The sequence below is a fragment of the Schistocerca cancellata genome, chromosome 1, assembly GCF_023864275.1.
Source record: "Schistocerca cancellata isolate TAMUIC-IGC-003103 chromosome 1, iqSchCanc2.1, whole genome shotgun sequence".
Taxonomy (NCBI): Eukaryota; Metazoa; Arthropoda; class Insecta; order Orthoptera; family Acrididae; genus Schistocerca; species Schistocerca cancellata.
The window spans coordinates 954,822,320-954,838,992 of record NC_064626.1 but is presented as its reverse complement, the minus strand read 5'-3'; the positions used below and the strand labels follow the sequence as shown (position 1 = coordinate 954,838,992).

General features: G+C 38.8%; 1 protein-coding gene across 4 annotated transcripts in view; it reads left to right on the top strand.

The window, feature by feature from the left end:
• LOC126088364 (ester hydrolase C11orf54 homolog) overlaps positions 1-16,673 on the top strand; it is a 140,757-nt gene that overhangs the window by 106,068 nt on the left and 18,016 nt on the right. For all 4 annotated transcript variants that reach the window (XM_049906521.1, XM_049906513.1, XM_049906505.1 and 1 more), the window contains exons 4-5: positions 8,853-9,028; positions 11,924-12,088. In XM_049906521.1, coding sequence (XP_049762478.1) covers positions 8,853-9,028; positions 11,924-12,088 — 341 coding nt within the window. The remainder of the gene's footprint in view (positions 1-8,852; positions 9,029-11,923; positions 12,089-16,673) is intronic.

Genomic DNA, 16,673 nt, shown 5'->3' with positions numbered 1-16,673 from the left:
CCCAAATAGCAAAACTCCTTTACTACTTTAAGTGTCTCATTTCCTAATCTAATTCCCTCAGCATCACCTGACTTAATTCGACTACATTCCATTATCCTTGTTTTGCTTTTGTTGATGTTCATCTTATATCCTCCTTTCAAGACACTGTCCATTCCATTCAGCTGCTCTTCCAAGTCCTTTGCTGTCACTGACAGAATTACAATGTCATCGGCGAGCCTCAAAGTTTTTATTTCTTCTCCATGGATTTTAATACCTACTCTGAACTTTTCTTTTGTTTCCCTTACTGCTTGCTCAATATACAGATTGAATAGCATCTGAGAGAGACTACAACCCTGTCTCAATCCCTTCCCAACCCCTGCTTCCCTTTGATGTCCCTCTACTCTTATAACTGCCATCTGCTTTCTGTACAAATTGTAAATAGCCTTTCGCTCCCTGTATTTTACCCCTGCCATCTTTAGAATTTGAAAGAGAGTATTCCAGTCAACATTGTCAAAAACTTCCTCTAAGTCTGCAAACGCTAGGAAGGTAGGTTTGCTTTTCCTTAATCTTTCTTGTAAGATAAGTCGTAAGGTCATTAGTGCCTCACATGTTCCAGTATTTCTACCGAATCCAAACTGATCTTCCCCAATGTCGGCTTCTACCAGTTTTTCCATTCGTCTGTAAAGAATTCGCATTAGTATTTTGCAGCTGTGACTTACTAAACTGATAGTTCAGTAATTTTCACATCTGTCAACACCTGCTTTCTTTGGGATTGGAATTATTATATTGTCCTTGAAGTCTGAGGGTATTTCGCCTGTCTCATACATCTTGCTCACCAGATGGTAGAGTTTTTTCAGGACTGGCTCTCCCAAGGCTGTCAGTAGTTCTAATGGAATGTTGTCTACTCCCGGGGCCTTGTTTCGACTCAGGTCTTACAGTGTTCTGTCAAACTCTTCATGCAGTATCGTATCTCCCATTTCATCTTCATCTACATCCTCTTCCATTTCCGTAATATTGTCCTCAAGTACATCGCCCTTGTATAGACCCTCTATATACTCCTTCCACCATTCTGCTTTCCCTTCTTTGGTTAGAACTGGGTTTCCATCTGAGCTCTTGACATTCATACAACTGGTTCTCTTCTCTCTAAAGGTCTCTTAATTTTCCTGTAGGCAGTATCTATCTCATCCCTAGTGAGATAAGCCTCAACATCCTTACATTTGTCCTCTAGCCATCTCTGCTTAGCCATTTTGCACTTCCTGTCAATCTCATTTTTGAGACATTTGTATTCCTATTTGCCTGCTTCATTCACTGCATTTTTATATTTTCTCCTTTCATCAATTAAATTCAATATTTCTTCTGTTACCCAAGAATTTCTACTCGCCCCCGTCTTTTTACCTACTTGATCCTCTGCTGCCTTCACTACTTCATCCCTCTAAGCTACCCATTCTTCTTCTACTGTATTTCTTTCCCCCCCATTCCTGTCAATTGTTCCCTTATGCTCTCCCTGAAACTCTGTACAACCTCTGGTTTAGTCAGTTTATCCAGGTCCCATCTCCTTAAATTCCCACCTTTTTGCAGTTTCTCCAGTTTTAATCTACAGTTCATAACCAATAGATTGTGGTCAGAGTCCACATCGCATCTGCCCCTGGAAATGTTTTATAATTTAAAACCCGGTTCCTAAATCTCTGTCTTACCATTATATAATTTATCTGATACCTTCTAGTATCTCCAGGCTTCTTCCATGTATACAACCTTCTTTTATGATTCTTGAACCAGGTGTTAGCTATGATTAATTTATGCTTTGTGCAAAATTCTACCAGGCGGCTTCCTCTTTCATTTCTTATCTCTAATCAGTATTCACTTATGTTTTCTTCTCTCTCTTTTCCTACTATCGAATTCCAGTCACCCAAGAGTATTAAATTTTCATCTCCCTTCACTACCTGAATAATTTGTTTTATCTCCTCATACATTTCATCAATTTCTTCATCATCTGCAGAGCTAGTTGGCATATAAACTTATACTATTGTAGTAGGCGTGGACTTCGTGTCTATCTTGGCCACAATAATGCGTTCACTATGCTGTTTGTAGTAGCTTACCCACACTCCTACTTTTTCCCTCATTATTAAACCTACTCCTGAATTATCCCCATTTGATTTTGTATTTATAACCCTGTATTCACCTGACCAAAAGCCTTGTTCCTCCTGCCACCAAACTTCACTAATTCCCACTATATCTAACTTTAACCTATCCATTTCTCTTTTTAAATATTCTCATCTACCTGCCCGATTAAGGGATCTGACATTCCACGCTCCGATTCATAGAATGCCAGTTTTCTTTCTCCTGATAATGACGTCCTCCTGAGTAGTCCCCGTCCGGAGATCCAAATGGGGGACTATTTTACCTCCGGAATATTTTACCCAAGAGGATGCCATCATCATTTAACCACACAGTAAAGCTGCATGCCCTCGGGAAAAATTATGGCTGTAGTTTCCCCTTGTCTTCAGCCATTCACAGTACCAGCACAGCAAGGCCGTTTTGGTTAGTGTTACAAGGCCAGATCAGTCAATCATCCAGACTGTGCCCCTGCAACTACTGAAAAGGCTGCTGCCCCTCTTCAGGAACCACTCATTTGTCTGGCCTCTCAACATATACCCCTCCGTTGTGGTTGCACCTACGGTTCGGGCCTCTGTATCGCTGAGGCACACAAAAACAATAATGTTTCACTTTCGTTTGTAAGTTTTTGCGTGTATGTATAACCACGTGTTGGGTATGTAAAGCCACGTGTTGGAGCTGTGTGTTGTGTACAGAAATTGAGAAGTGGACAAAGAATAAAACTGTAAATTTTGGAAATAGAATTAATCTACAACCAAAACTGTGATAGACCAGTTGACAAGCTGTTGGCAATGAGCTTGGGACCATGCTTGATAAAGCATACATAAAAACCTGAAGTCTCTGGACCTTTGCCAAATGCAAGGCAGGAACGTTGCATAGGAAGAGTGAAAGCATGTAAGCGTAGGTGGCTCTTCATCCATATGGTTTGCATTTGATGTCATGAGTTTCATACTACCTCGAGATGTGCCTGGAGCAGGAATTAACATTATAAACAGTGGTATGTGCCAATAAACAAAAAGATATAAAAACTGTGCTCTTATTTTGTAATTCCCTTAATGTAATCTTTGAGTCCTTCTACCAAAGCATTGCACATTTATGGAACTTACTTGAAACAGAATGTGTCCACAAAGTCCAATTTTTCTTGTTCTTTCTAACTTGATTTGTTGTGTGATTTAAGAGCAGTACCTCCAACCACTCTCACTTCCACTAGCTCACATTTTGTGGCAATAGTGGGCCCACTTGTAAAAACTTCTGGCCCTGAAAATATATTGTCGCAAACACTACTGGGGGGGGGGTTAGTGGCCAGTAATGCTGTACTGGTGGATGGAATTCGTGCAACCACACTGTTTCTGAACAACATTGCCGGGGTATTTTATCAGCAATATACAATTTTAATGGCCCATGCAAATGTACCTTTATGACATTCAATATTGGTCCACTGCCCAGCATGCAAATGGGGAAGCATTATTGTGACTGCTATAGGGACCAGAACTAGAGTTTGAGCAAAAGGAGGCACTTGTTTTCACTTTGGAGAATGTTTTGTAGCAGACCTTGCTGGATTTTCCCTTGACAGCACGGGATGTCACAGTGCTGACAGCCTTTTTCCGGAAAATTCTTTCAGCTGTCTATGTGGGGTGGCAAGAGTGCACTCTTTTGGGGGAAGATTATGCTTGGTGTTTATTTTTTCTACTATGTGATCAACTCAGCTTTGTCTAGATGGTCATCATGCTTGTCACGGAGAAGCGAGGCTGTTGAGTCGTTGTCCCTTCAGTGTTGTTACTTTGAATACTCCAGGTGTTGCATGCATCATGCTGGAATATGACTAACTGCAATAGTGTACAGCTTGTGCAGGCTTGTACACAGTACCAGGCTGTGCCACTGCATCAATTTCCCCTTGGCCAGTCCTGGAGCAGCCTTGGGTAGGGTGCACATTGACTTTGCAGACCCATTTTTTGGAAGTATGTGGTTGTTGGTGGTTGATGCATTGTAAATTTTCCCCCTATGTCACCAAGCTGTCCACCATTGACAGCAACTGCTCACACATTGTTGGTCATTTTTGCTATTTAGGGCTCTCACATATCCTCATATCCAATAACAGTCAGCAATTTGTGTTGCAGGTGTTCGAAGACCTTTGCATTCACAGTGGTATCCAGCATCTGCCAGGTACCTCGTTTCACCCAGCATAGCACTCAGATATGGAGCACTGCATGTGTATGTTCACTACCCAAATGTAGAAGTATATGTCTGCCTCATCCTGAGATTATCACTATTGAGTTTCTGGCTGTATACTGGACAATGCCAGTTGATAGGTGCAGTCTAGTGGAATGTTTGCATGAGCACCATGTGTGGGGTCTTTTGCCTTTTTTGCACCCAGAGTCACCTGGCCCAGACCATCTTGGTGTGCCAAATTTTCCTCATGGGGCTGATGTTTGGATCCGTTCTTTCAGTTACCAGCCATCACAAGAGTCGTCAGTTGTTGGTGTTAGTTGTCAGTCGGGAGAAGATCACCCATCATTCCAATCAGTTGCAGCTGTGACTGGTTGGGTCTTTAACACCATCATCTCCAAGCCAGAAATTTCACAGTGTTGTTTCAGTTGGAAGCTCCAAGTTGTGGCAGAATACTCGCCTGCTACCGCCCACTCTGCCCACCCACCTTCGACCACGAAGTAGAGAGGTAGCAGGGATAGCTCCTGCATCCCCTGTTGTGGAGTCCATGAAATTTGTATTGGTGCCCTCTGTTTTTCCTGCTCACGGCAGAGTCCTTGCCCCTACCTGTGCCTTGGACTGACAGTTACCACAGCCTCTGCAGTCTTTCACCCCTCTGGGACAGCAAGCTGTATCAGCATCACATCCTTTGGTGTTTGATCTACTACCGGGGAATCTTGCGGCCTCTCTGATATTGTGACAGAGGTCACGACACAGACTGAGTCATTTTTGGCCTACATGGCCTTTGCAGGGGGGAGGTATTTAACATTCCTGCCAGCGGACATAGGGATGCAGAGTAGCATGTGTGGTTTAGTGCACAAGAATAGTACAGAACACTGTCATGGAGGATGTGGGCTTATAATGGCATGGGTAGTGCCACTGTCCCAAGTGTTTGACTATTGTGGAAATAGGTCTGGTTTGGCTGTTTTAACACTGTTTTCAAAACCTGCTGACCAAGCCCTCACCTCATGCAGTGCTCCATTTCCATGTGCTCAGCTGTCACTCACTCATGGCTGCATATTGTGTTTTCCTCCTCTAGATGGTGTTTGGACTCTCTGCTTGCCTGAAGGTTGACTCATATGTCAAGATTCGTTCACTCTTCCAGGGTTCATCTCCTTGGGTGGTAGTCAACCATCTGTTGGCTAGTATAGTTACATTCATGCCAACAGTGATGGTTCTGCTGTGTTGTCACATTCAAGCAGATACTGAATGTACTATACATATTATACATTAATTAGTACTTGAATTTCACAAGATTTTCTGTGATGATATGAGTTTTTTGTTGGGGTACTTAGTTTTATGGGTTATTTACATCTTATTCAGTAAAATGGTCAAAATTAATGTTACTGACTCTTACCTAATTTAAATCAAACGAGAATTGTACCTCTACAGATAGCTGTTGTAGTCTGATATCTGATATTGACCCTACACTTCCTGTTTTGCATTTTATTTTTTACTTAAATATAATTTTTATGCTGGGAATCAACATTCCACCTAATAATTCAAACTGTTCTGCTTGAATAGAAATCGTAAAACTAATTTTCAGTAATTAATATAGTAACAAAAATATTCAATTATTGATAATATAATGTAAATATGGACATAATAGAGGGAAACATTCCACATGGGAAAAAATATATCTAAAAACAAAGATGATGTGACTTACCAAACGAAAGTGCTAGCAGGTCGATAGACACACAAACAAACACAAACATACACACAAAATTCAAGCTTTCGCAACCAACGGTTGCTTCATCAGGAAAGAGGGAAGGAGAGGGAAAGACGAAAGGATGTGGGTTTTAAGGGAGAGGGTAAGGAGTCATTCCAATCCTGGGAGCGGAAAGACTTACCTTAGGGGGAAAAAAGGACAGGTACACACTCGCACACACACCCATATCCAACTGCACATACACAGACACAAGCAGCCTTTACAAATGTCTGCGCGCACACACACACACACACACACACACACACACACACACACACACACACACACACACACACAAAAGAATTTAACTTTTACAAGCTTTCTGTCAGAGCCTGTGGCTTCTTCTTCTGGCAAAAGAGCTGAAGGGGAAGGAAGAGGGGTGAAGGAAAATGACTAGAGAGGTTTAGGGAAAGGGGTACAGTTTAGAAAAATCACCCAGGATCTCCGGTCAGGAGAGACTTACCAGACGGTATGAGAAGGAAAGACTGATTCTTGGGGACTGCGACGAACAAGATTTGAAAGCCTGATAGCTTAGAGGTGGAAGACAGGGTGATATGCGACTGAGATTACTACTAAAACATTGTGCATTAGTTAATAAGAGAAAAAAAGCCTTAATTCATGTTAACTCCTTCTGTCTCAGCATTTATTCACAGTAACTACTCCTTTCTTCACTACATTTTAGTTTTCTACATCTTTCATTTTCTGACAGAAGTATACCCAAGGTAAACTGGATTTTCTCTGCAAAGAACATTGTACTTAAAAAAAAAACTGTCTTTTAGGAGGCTATTGCCATGCTGTAAGAGAGGAAAATTGATGTCAAAAACTACACAATACTATAAGCATATCCTCAGTTTACAATCCACAATTTTTAACACTTTATCATATGTTAAGTTAAGAACTACTCAACTCCCATTTGGGCAAACAGCAGCCACACATCAGACCAAGTGATACATAGCTGAACTACACATCATCTATCTTGTTAGTCACAATACTATCGTGCTTGATTGTGAGCTGCATGTTTTCTTCCACGCACCACCTTTTGGCATGCGTCTTGACCACGTATGCAGCACTTATCTCCCTATAAACACTTTGCTGCAAGGGCATTTGACCATTAGCTGTTTCTTTTAATGTGCAACATGCTATTGTTTCACCATCTGGTTATGGGAAAGAAATTTGTACTAACCATCTGAAGGTGTATATTCAGTAAACGACAATTTTTACCGTGTAGATAATTTCATAATGCTCTGATAATGGTGTGCTCAATCAGACTACCTGTAATTACAGTTACAGACATGAAGCTATAGATACTCATTGTGTCCTTCTTGCCAAAGGAGTATAGTAAACACTGTCATGATTTCTTCCTTGGTGAGTAAGTGTCCCAGTGTTTGTCAATTCCTAATGAAGGAGAACTGTTAATTCAATATGTAGAGGCTTTCTATTGCTGTGATTTCTCTATCATTAATGTGTGAATTTCGTTTGATTATTTTCTACTAACACTGTGTAACTTGTATACTTATTATCACAGTGTATAGCATACAGTAAAATGCTATCCTTTTTGCCATTTTAAGGCACATTGTGATGCATTTCAGCTAAATTACACTGAGAACAGTATTACTGTATTTTTCAAACAATCTAGGATGGAATGTAACAGTATTATGAAAAGGAAAGTTACTACTCACCAAATAGAGGAGACGACAGACACACACACGACTGCAGTCTAGTATGGTTTCAGTTGCCGGAGATTTGCATTTTTGTGTGTGTGTGTGTGTGTGTGTGTGTGTGTGTGTGTGTGTGTGTTATCTATTTATGACAAAGGGCATACTGGGCCGTAAGCTAATTTGTGACAGTATGTTTGTTGTGCCTATCTGCGAGCCTATCTGCGACTTAGAACATCCACTATGTTGTGAGTAGCAACTTTCCTTTTCATAATATTATTGCCATATTTCTGTCATTTAAGGTATATTGGCAGATCTGACCTAAAGATAAAACTTTCAGCATCACAGATGTTAAAACCATGGAGATGTAATAAGGGGGGGACAATGCTACAGACTTGTGCTGTACATTGCTGTGAAGCTGGCACCTCCATGTTAGATGCCCCAAAATATTGGCAGAATACTATGAACAATTGCTTCTTGTTCTTAATTTCTGTCATGTGCTTGCAACAGTTGTTTTAGATAGAGAATGTTATAATGGTTTCATAAATAACATAGCATTAGGAGGGCATTTTATGAGTTTTTTTTTTTTGTCTTAAAATTTCATCCAGTACTATGACACAGTTTGCCTTGTTCATGTAACTTTTTTGTGTTATACAGTGTGAATATGCAGGAAGAGAAGTGTGTGATATGACAAGGCTGCCAGACTGACGCAACTGATGCTCAGTGTATGTTCTCTTCCTGAAAACACTCAGAATATATTTTACAATATTTGGTGAGTTGTTTCTTTCTCACAGCTCTTACCCAAAGAACTTTTCAAGTTGGACTGATAAGAAATCTAAAGTAAAATGACAGAAATAAAACAGTTACAGTAACAGTAAACAACGCAACCAAAATTTATGTATATAAAAGAAAGTATTGCCTGAATGAGCCCACTTGTGAATGAAATGTGATTCCCTTACAGTTTATACATGAATCAGAATGATTAGTACTCCCATAAATGATGCAAAGTAGAATGTTTCATCAAAACACTTTCTCGAGAAGTCAGTGTTTGGAGGAGCTAGCATGGTTGACATGAGCTTCAAGTTCACGATGTCATAACAGGTCCCCTTATTATACTTCCATAGTTGAAACCAACATTCCTAAAAAATTTTATGGTCCCTGATTTAGTTGTACCATTTGTTGATTTGTTTCAGGTCTTTGTGGAAAACCCCGTCTTGTTGAAATTGGTGGTGTTCCATATCTTGTGCCCTTAGTGAAGAGAGAGAAACTGTATGATCTTAAATTACTTGGAAATCATGCAGAGCTTAATCCAGCTTTCATCATTGGTGCAGGTGCTGGACCATGGCCACATGCTGGTGTTAACTGTGAGGTGAACACAAAATTAGTGATTGTTAATGAAGCAAAGTATGAAGTTTACTGTAATAGAATTGTAGTTTCAAAAATGCTTCAATATCTATTTAATCATCTGCCTATTACAAAAAAGGAGTAGCACAAATGAATGTGAAATTCTGAAAGAAGTGGGGCAAGTTAGGCACCTAAGGTAGTGAGGTTAAAGAGAGAGAAGGACTTGTGTAAAAGGGTTAGAGGCAGTGGAGTGAAGAAGAATCAAATGTAAGAAGTGAAACAAATAAGGAGACTTAATATAAATTAGTGTAGAAGAATAACTAGAGTTGAATACATGGTGGTTGAGAGGGTTACAAGTGCCCTGCCTAAACTGCTGGTTCTTTGAAGTGATATAGAAACCTCATAACTGGAACAGGTTTCGTAATTTGTGTTGTTGTGCTATAACATATACTTTTGAATATGCTTATGTGTTACAACTGTTGATTAAATATCTTTGCCTGTTATTTAGAACAGATAATTTCACATTGTCCATGAGGACAGTTTTTGCACAGACATAGTGGTACCATGAAGTATATAGGGGATGTAGTAAGTGCTGTAGTGCCCACTTTGATTTCAGTTTGGTAGAATCTCATTTCTGGACATGATTTAGGAAAATAAGAATGATGGCAGAAATTTCAATTCCAATTTCAGAATAACAGATAGAATTTGATCTCAATTGAAATGCTCATGCTGATCTGGATGTGGACTTGCATAATCTTTTCTTACATAAAATGCAGTTTATGCTATTGCTTCTGTGGAGCAGTTGTGGCTGGGAAACAAAGATTGAAACCTTTCATTATAAGTCTTTTTATTTTACAAGAGGATCCTAAGTATTCCTTAAAACATCTCATTTTTGTGCTTGTTTTATGCTATCTTGGTAAACTGTTTCTCTAACACTATCCTCCTTCAATGCCAGATGGAGAAACAGATTAATGGGATGCCTTCATTATCATTGTTGCTCATCTTTCCATTGTATTTCTTGGAGATGAGAGAATGTTTTGCTTGTTTGTTGGCACTATCAGCCCATGAATATTAGTTCCTGTGGGAGCAGTATAAAAATTAGGAAGGTCGCACTTGATGTTTCATTGACTACAAACCCATTATAAATAAGACACTACTTGAGTCAAAGAATGATGGGGAAAGAACTGGCCTTGCCTTCATTAAATGAATAATTTACATCTACATCTATACTCAGTAAACTGCTGTGAAGTATATGACATGGGATATGTCCCATTGTGTCAGTTAGTAGGACTTCTACCTGTTCCATTCATGTAAAGGGCATGGCAGGAACGATTGCTTACATGCTTCTATGTGGACTGCAGTTATCCTAATCTTGTCTGAAATCTCTATTGGAGTGATGCAAAGGGAGTTGTAGTATATTGCTAGATCCATCACTTGAAGTTGGTTCTAAAAACTTTCTAAGTAGGCTTTCAAGGGATAATTTGCTTCTTCTTCAAGTGTCTGCCAACTTAGTTCTTTCAGCAGCTTCATTACACTTTCCCAAGGATCAAACAAACTTCTGACAATTCATGCTGCCCTCCTATGCATCTGTTCAGTATCCCCTGTTAGTACAATTTGGTACAGGTCCCACACAGTTGACCAATATTCTATGGTGGGTCACACGAGTATTTTGTATGCCATCTACCTTGTAGACTGACAGTTGCATTTCATTAGTATTCTGCTAATAAACCTCAGTCTGCCACCTGCTTTGCCTAGACTGAGATTATGTGGTCACTGCATTTCATATCTGTACAAATTATTTCACCCAAGTATTTGCATGAGCTGACTAATCCCAACTGTTATTCATTTAAACTGATTTTTAATCTTTTTGTAAAGTGCATGATTTTACATTTCTTAACATTTAAAGTGAGTTGACAGTCTTTGCATGACATTGAAATCTTTTCAAGATCTAACTGAATATTTTGTGCAACTTTTCTCTACTTACCCTTTCATACAATGTATCCATGTCATCTAAGTGCCGGTTCTTCTATCCTGTCCTGTAATGGTTTCTCATCCAATAATTTCCTTATGCTCTCATTCCATAACCTGTCCTACTTTGTCTCTCCAGAACTTCTTTCAAGAATTTCCTCACTAGCTTGTATTTTGCTTCTCTGTCTTCCTTACATTATCTAGGTCTCTGAGGCATATGGCAGGATTGTAACATACAACCCTTTTGCTGTTTTGAGGGGCATCTGTGCTCCATACCAGGCTCCTAACACTCTTCTGGGATGCTTCTGCATGTCTCCCCCCCCCCCCCCCTCTCATTTATTTCTCTGTCATTTCTTCCATTCTCCTGTACTTATCTTCCCAGATACTTCAAATTCACCACCTTTCTCAATCGTTCCCCATCAACTATTATTCATGTTGTGACTGTCTTCTTCTTCGTGGCTGTGCTTGTCGTTTCACATTTCCTTATGCTAAATGTTGTCCCATATCCTTGTTCTGTTTGTTGCCATATGTCCAACTCCTTGTTTCCATAAATAACCAAATCATCTGCAAACTCCATGACCTTCATCTTTGCTTCCCAAAATACTTGTGCCACTCTGGTCGTTATATCATCCGTCACCATAAGGAAAAGCAATGGTGAAAGTACACTCCTTCCCTCAAGCCATTCTTAAGTTCCATCCAGTTTCATCTCTCTCCTCCCAGTGTCACAAAGCTCTTACTCCCATTATACATTTCTATTATCCTCTATACCATTTGCTTTTCTACTCCTTTGTTCTCCAGGGTCTTCCATACCTTGTTTCTACATACTATGAAGGTAATATTATATTATTATAAAAAGTGTAATTGATCTAAAAACTGGAAATCACTAATTGAATCTTACTATGTTTATTTTGTATTTATTACAGTGCATAATGAATTTGCTCTACTTTTTCAGATGATGGCCAACATGGAACTTGAAAATGGTAAAATTAATAATCAGACACGAATATCTAAAGTCAGTCAACAAGATGACAGCTGCATACTTGAGATCCTCCCAAACAGTGAAACCAGGTGTGCACTTCTGGCAAATCTTTTTTGTTGTGAAGGGAAACCAGGGAAGGTAAGTAATGAGTGTGTGTTTTCCCTCTTATCCTCCTTACACAGTCCAGTTTCTTCCATTTCTTACACTGAATCATAATCTTATGGTATCATAATCTTGGACAACTCTTCTTTTAGGAAGAAAGTACTCGTTTTGCTGAAGCATCTAATAATGATAATATGTAGTGTCCATACTAGAACCTCTTCTAAATGATTCTTTAAATGGTTGAACATACAAAAAACAGCTTCACAATACATTTACTCCCTTATGAAGTTTTTTTGTGAAGAATAAATAACAATTCAAACAGAACAGTAACATTCATAAATACATTACACAGAAAAGTAACTTACTTTGCCTTCAAACTACCCCTGGTGTACAGGACTGCAAGTGGGATTTGGGCAGAATGGATAGTTTAGTTGTAAGGGTTGATTTAGAATCATATATTGAAAGTATATATGTGTTTTTATTGCTGTTTTGGATTACAAGGAGACCCTCCATGGTGGACATAGTTATTCTGTATGCAGGTCACATAGGCAACAGGGGTAGGTGAGCAAAAGTTAAATGATTTTAAAAAGGAACAATGGTAACACAGTGCAAATGTGGATAATAAAAATAAACTGAGATGGATACGTGTTACAAAAGAGACAGAGGTTGAAGGCATAAAGTTGTCTGCCCTGTAGGAGATGCTAACTTCAAGAGACCAGTGACAGACGGCCTAATTAACCATTTGCCCTGGAAGAGATAGGAGGTACTCCAGTCCATGTTGTGACTGACAACTGAGGTTGTACAATCCTTCCCCCTTCTGGAAAGATCCACGGTACATGGCCGAAGAAATCCTATGAGGGGCTTATAGACTCAGGGGTAACAGAGTACGGTTAATGTTTTTAGTTTGCTTTACATCTAAGTAGTATAAATACGTAAAAGTTGTTACAGGGAATAATTTTCTGGCCTTTACAATAGCTGGGTTAGGCAACATGGGACAGAGACATGAAGTGCTAAGGAGAAACCATTTCTGAAATACTTGCATGACTAATATTAGAGAATGCCCTGGGGAAAATAATATGAGTTAGTAAGGCATTTGGATTCTGAGGGCTAAACATGACAACCAAAACTTTGATTTGACTGTATCAGTTAATGTTACTCGAAATTATAAGTAATAAAGACCATACAAAACAGAATCAAAATGTAAATATGTATGCATTCAATAGAACACATCTAAAGTAATGATGCTGTTAGAAGTGGGATGAGTTTTAAAGATTAGTTACTTAATCTTAAATTCATAGTACTGTTACATGAAACAGAAATTCTCAGTAAAACTGTACTAACAGCACAAAATGTACCTCTACATCATCAGAACCCTTCAGCATTATAGATCACATAATATAAACAATACTTCAACAAAGTCCATAAAAAAAAAAAAAAAAAAAAAAAAACGAGAATCTGTTTACTCATAGCATCAGCAGAAAATTAAAAACTGTGAGCAAATTCTCAGAACTCATGACAATATACATTAGTACTCAAAATGAGCTTAGAACACATAACACAGCTATTATGTAAAAGATGAACTTTGTTATAAATGAAAACAAGTATTAAAAACATGTAAACATCATCTTCAAAAGTAGTAAGCATGACATCTCCCTTAATCAACAACTGATCCAATCCAGTAAAGGTGTGAGGTGAATAGCAAGGACTGCAGCAGTAGTTACAGCATATAATGAACATTCATTTATTATTTGGTAAACAACAACAAAAATTCAACTGTTACCATTGACTATTGTAGAAAACATTCTTCAACCTTGCAGTAGCAACAGGTAGTGGACGGCTGCTGCACTTGTGCTGCCAACTTCACAGTCTTCGATGATGATGGTGCCCCTGTGTGGTATTCATTGTGCTAAAGTACCACAGTAAGCATTGTTGAAGATGAACATAATTCTTGAAATGAACTGCCGATTTACAGTAAATCGTTAAAAACTGTTACTGAATCACAGAATGATATCCCAGATGTGAAATTTTGATAAAACTCTGCACATTGTGTGAGTTATAAGTTCTGCTAACATGTCTGCAGCACATTTTTGAATACAGATCTTGGTCGTTTCATAACCTACTGCAGAATGTCTATAATGGCTTCCAGCAGCGTATCTTTTATAAGATTGCAATAATTAAGACTGAAGTTATCAATTGTTGTTTGCTGGAGCTTTGCAAGTTACTGTTAAAAATTTACATTCTTGGTTATTTGAATAGTGGAGAGAGATTTGTTTGACCAAGGACTTCTAGATAAAAAATAATTCCTATTAAATTACTGTGGATAAATACCAAAATATAGGATTTTACTTCACTATCAGTGATTTTTGTGAGAAATGCTAGTTACTGTGGAGTTAGATTAGAGTAGGTCTTGGTAACATGTTCTCATCATTAACTGTATAGATACTTCACTTACTTATATGTATTTTTGATCTACTTTTTCTGAAAGTTAGTTATTGGACATATGTTACACACAAACACTGACAATGAAGTTTTATGTTACTGTTATTTTGTAATTAGTAGAATTCTTAGGTAAACTAGTCACACCAAAGGATTCTAATTAACCAAATTAATGTAAGGGGTAATAAAGTTTAGTTGGCTGAGCTATGACATAATATTCAAAATTTTTGGTTCTGTGCACATGCTACATAAATAATACTAGTGAATATATTTGCAAAAGAATAAAAATTTTGAAGGGAACAAAAACGTAAGTGGGGAACGAATCCACCTGCTTTGTTACAAATGGCTGTATAGAATGTACAATAAAGATACAGTGATGGTAGAACAGGAAGGAAGATCACTGTCATTATAACAGAATTAGATAAGGGAAGAAAATATCGTGAGGCTTAACCGTAGAGAATATGTCCCTAGGTGGCAGATTAAGGAATGCTCGTCAACGTCCCCTGCCTTTAGAAGGCAGGAGGGAAATAATATACTTTCTATTGACTAAAAAGACTGAAGAGAAAACTCCAATAATGAATCCACCTACAGTAGGCCCAGAAGGCCAGTAGTGGATAAAATTACAAGCCTTGGGAAGAATGGATATAATGGAAGACAACCCAGCAATTCCCAAGGACTAAGACTTGGCGCACTCAACATACAGATGCTGATAGGGAAGGTGGAGGAAGTGGTGACCTCATGAATGTGAGGAGACTGGATATTTTAGGATTGCCAGAAACCAAATGGAAGGGTAAAGGAAGTAGAGATTTTGAGGTGGACATAGGCTGTATTGGTGTGGGAATAAAGAAGAAGGAAAGCACGGAGTGGTGTAGTTATGAGAGGAGTGTTGAAAGAGGAGGTGAAGGGAATAAGTAGTAGGATAATGAATGTCAGAATGGGGTCTACCATCAGAAGCAGAGGTGTTGCAGGAGATGTGAACCTTGCACTGAAGATGGAGTGATTACATGTGCTGGAAAAAAGACAAGTGTCCTAGAGACATCTATTTCTGCACATGGGCATTGTTACCATTCACTTCCCAAAGTATGGGGGCTCTGCAGATGAGTATGTCCACAAAATGGGTGGGTGTCGGGAGGGAGGCAGTGCTCAACCAAAGGCAGTTGGGGAACTGCAGAAAATCCAATGGTACCTGCACATAGTCGTGTCTCAGGCTTCCAAGGAAAGTGGGTTGATGTTACCAAGGAAAGAGTGGAAAAACCACAGAGTCTATTGGTTAGTGATCATCATCATTTCACTAGAAGAAAGCATGTGAAGAGCTGGAACAGGAAAGGGGATATGCTCAGAGGGCAGAGATGGCACCTGGGGTGGTGGGATTGTCTTGGGTGCTGAAGGTATATGACAAAGAAGGACTGATAGGAATTCCTGGGGATATGTGAAAAAAATAGGTACTTTGTTCCTAGTTCAACATCATGATGCTCAGATAATTAAGTCAAACAACTCATCATCAGTACTGAAGTAGCAAGACAGCTGGCAAGCGTATGGCCCTAGGACAACCAGAATAATGGCTGTGATTATTGTAATGCCAATCAATAACCTGTAAACTATAACCCAGGTTACCAAGTATGGATTTTTGTACATATGCAGGAAGTTGGACTATTGGAAAAATGAATTAAGTGCTGCTTTGGCCCATACGGAGCCTATGCTGCTTGTCAGACATAACCTATAAAGTTGAGGATAGTGTTCTAACACTGATGAGACCTGCATGGCAATCACAGTGTGTGACGAACCATGCTGGAATAATTTTACTTCCCCTCTTGTTTTGCCTCCTTAAAAATTCATTTTTTCATTTCCTACTAATTAACATCAACGTGCATGAGTATAATCTGCATTTTCATAAAAGAGGAACATTGGCCCTCAGTTTTAAAGAATATAACACCAGATCTAATTTTGTGCTTAGTTTTAGGTATGTAATTGATTTTCAAAATCTATTTCGACTATTCCTAATTAATACTTTGTTATAGTGTGAAATCAGTAATTGTTTCATAACTTAAATTCTATTGTTGACTTATAAACAAATACAAACACTGTACTAGTTGTAAACATTTGGAGGAACAACTAATAGTATTCTCAAAGGATCTATTTGGCTCTGTTCACAAACATGTTAGCAAAGCCAGCTGAAAATTACTTC